Raw genomic sequence first — 1,986 nt, 5'->3', positions numbered from 1 at the left:
ATAGGACCAATTTTTTTTTTTTTTGAAATTGTATGTGTGGCAAGATCTTACCCAATGAAATGAAGTGAAGGTATTGCCACACATGTAGGATCTCATCTACCATTACAGGGTTTATCTCATCCTACCATTGTGGGTATTGCTCCCATGATAAGATGGATGACCAAGATTTGTCCATGCATATATAGGACCCACTTTTTTTTTTGAAAATTGTATGTGTGACAAGATCTTACCCGTTGAAATGAAGTGAAGGTAGTGCCCACGCAGGTAGGATCTCATCTACCGTCAGCCACAATTTATTTTTCTAAACCTTATTTTCACGAAAGTGGGAGAATATATGGAAACTTTATAAAAGAAATACACATATATATACAAGATTTGCTTGCTAGGGATAGGTCAAGGTATTTCCAGGTATTCTTTCTTCCCTCAATATCAGTTCTGAAAACAACAGTTCCTCCAAATCAAGAAAACTCCCGTCAATAGATTCTTCCATTTTTGGCAATTTTTCCACAAAGGGTATTCAAGATATTAGGGTTACTGCAGAAGTTGTGAGATTCAAGAATGAAGAAAAGGCAAGTAGTGATCAGAAAGCAAGCATCTCAAAGGACCTCGAGTTCTCAGATTGTAAGAACGACTGTTCGATACGCAGAATGCCAGAAAAATCATGCGGCAAACATCGGAGGATACGCGGTGGATGGGTGCCGGGAGTTCATGGCCGGAGGTGGAGAAGGCACGGCTGCTGCACTCGTCTGCGCCGCCTGCGGTTGCCACCTGAGCTTCCACCGACAGGATGCCGACACTGAGGTGGTTGGTAACAATTCTTCACCTTCTTGAGTCTGTCTCCATTGCTTGTTTCACGAAATTCGAATTTTATTGTATGTACTTTGGAAAAAACAAATAGCATAAATTTTGTGAAAAAAAAAGGATCATTAATTAATCTTGTCAAAGGATGAAAAAGTCACTCTGATTTTCATTTTATTTTGTATCTTTTCCTTGATTTCACGCATGTTAATATATATGTAAAATCAAAGAAAGTGATGATCGGGGTTTTGTTGTTCAGATCAAGAAACTGAAGATGCTTATATGCATATTTAAGGTCAAATCTTGATTTAATTAGATCAGGTTTGAAAATGTATATTGGAATATGATATAAGGTAAACCCCACGCTTCGTCCCTATCGTGTGGATCCACCCATCTTCAAATTGTATCTCTTGAAGACGTGTATTTTATTTTTTGACTCGTAATTTTTTTTTTTTATTCTGATAGATCGAAAATGTCAACGGATGGAAACAGTACGACTCAAATCATATCAACTGTATAATAGCTCGAACATCACGTTTCGATCGTTTTCTTAAGAAATGATACTCCTTACTTCTTAACATGTACTATATTCTTAATCAGAAACATCAGCAGAGTTGAAATTAAATATATAACATGTTTTAATACAATAAGTTTTTTTTAGATTGATTCTAAAATAGATAAAATTATCAGTCTTTTTATATATATATATATATATATATATATATATATATATATATATATATATATATATATATATATTTTTTTTTTTTTTTTTTAAAATGGTGTCTAAAGAATTATAAAAAATGGCAAATCAAGAAATCGAGGTTATGACTTTTGTTTCATGATCTCTTAATTTGGATTAAAGGGAAAATGGTAGTGCAGATATATGAATAATTTGGTATGAAGTGCAATAAGATACACATGTTCCCTGTCAATCTTTTGGCACTTAGAATTGTGCATGCTTTTGTTATTTGTTTATTATTATTTTTTGGTTAATGGTTCGGTACTTCTTTTAACTGTCTCATCATTGTCGTTTATTTTTTTATATAAATTTCTAATTATAAGTAACTAAAATTTAATACAGTCGTGGACTAAATATTTAAACAATTTATCTATTTTCTATTTTGTTTAAGCTCGTGCAAAGTTATACATAGGTGATTTGATATTACATGTGTTAGCGTTATGTCA

General features: G+C 32.8%; 1 protein-coding gene across 1 annotated transcript; it reads left to right on the top strand.

Annotated features, from left to right (window-relative positions):
• Positions 1-411: 411 nt before the first annotated feature.
• Positions 412-944, top strand: LOC140803863 (mini zinc finger protein 2-like). The gene has a single exon (XM_073159718.1). The coding sequence runs from the start codon at positions 559-561 to the stop codon at positions 829-831; it is 273 nt and encodes a 90-aa protein (XP_073015819.1). The 5' UTR covers positions 412-558; the 3' UTR covers positions 832-944.
• The last annotated feature ends 1,042 nt before the right edge of the window (positions 945-1,986 follow it).

The sequence above is a fragment of the Primulina eburnea genome, chromosome 10, assembly GCF_022965805.1.
Source record: "Primulina eburnea isolate SZY01 chromosome 10, ASM2296580v1, whole genome shotgun sequence".
NCBI classification, from domain to species: domain Eukaryota; kingdom Viridiplantae; phylum Streptophyta; class Magnoliopsida; order Lamiales; family Gesneriaceae; genus Primulina; species Primulina eburnea.
The sequence above is the reverse complement of the archived record's forward strand: the minus strand, read 5'-3'. Positions and strand labels throughout refer to the sequence as shown.

Bases quoted from the DNA above. Each gene is read 5' to 3' on its own strand.
- LOC140803863 (XM_073159718.1), top strand. From the start codon at position 559: ATGAAGAAAAGGCAAGTAGTGATCAGAAAGCAAGCATCTCAAAGGACC.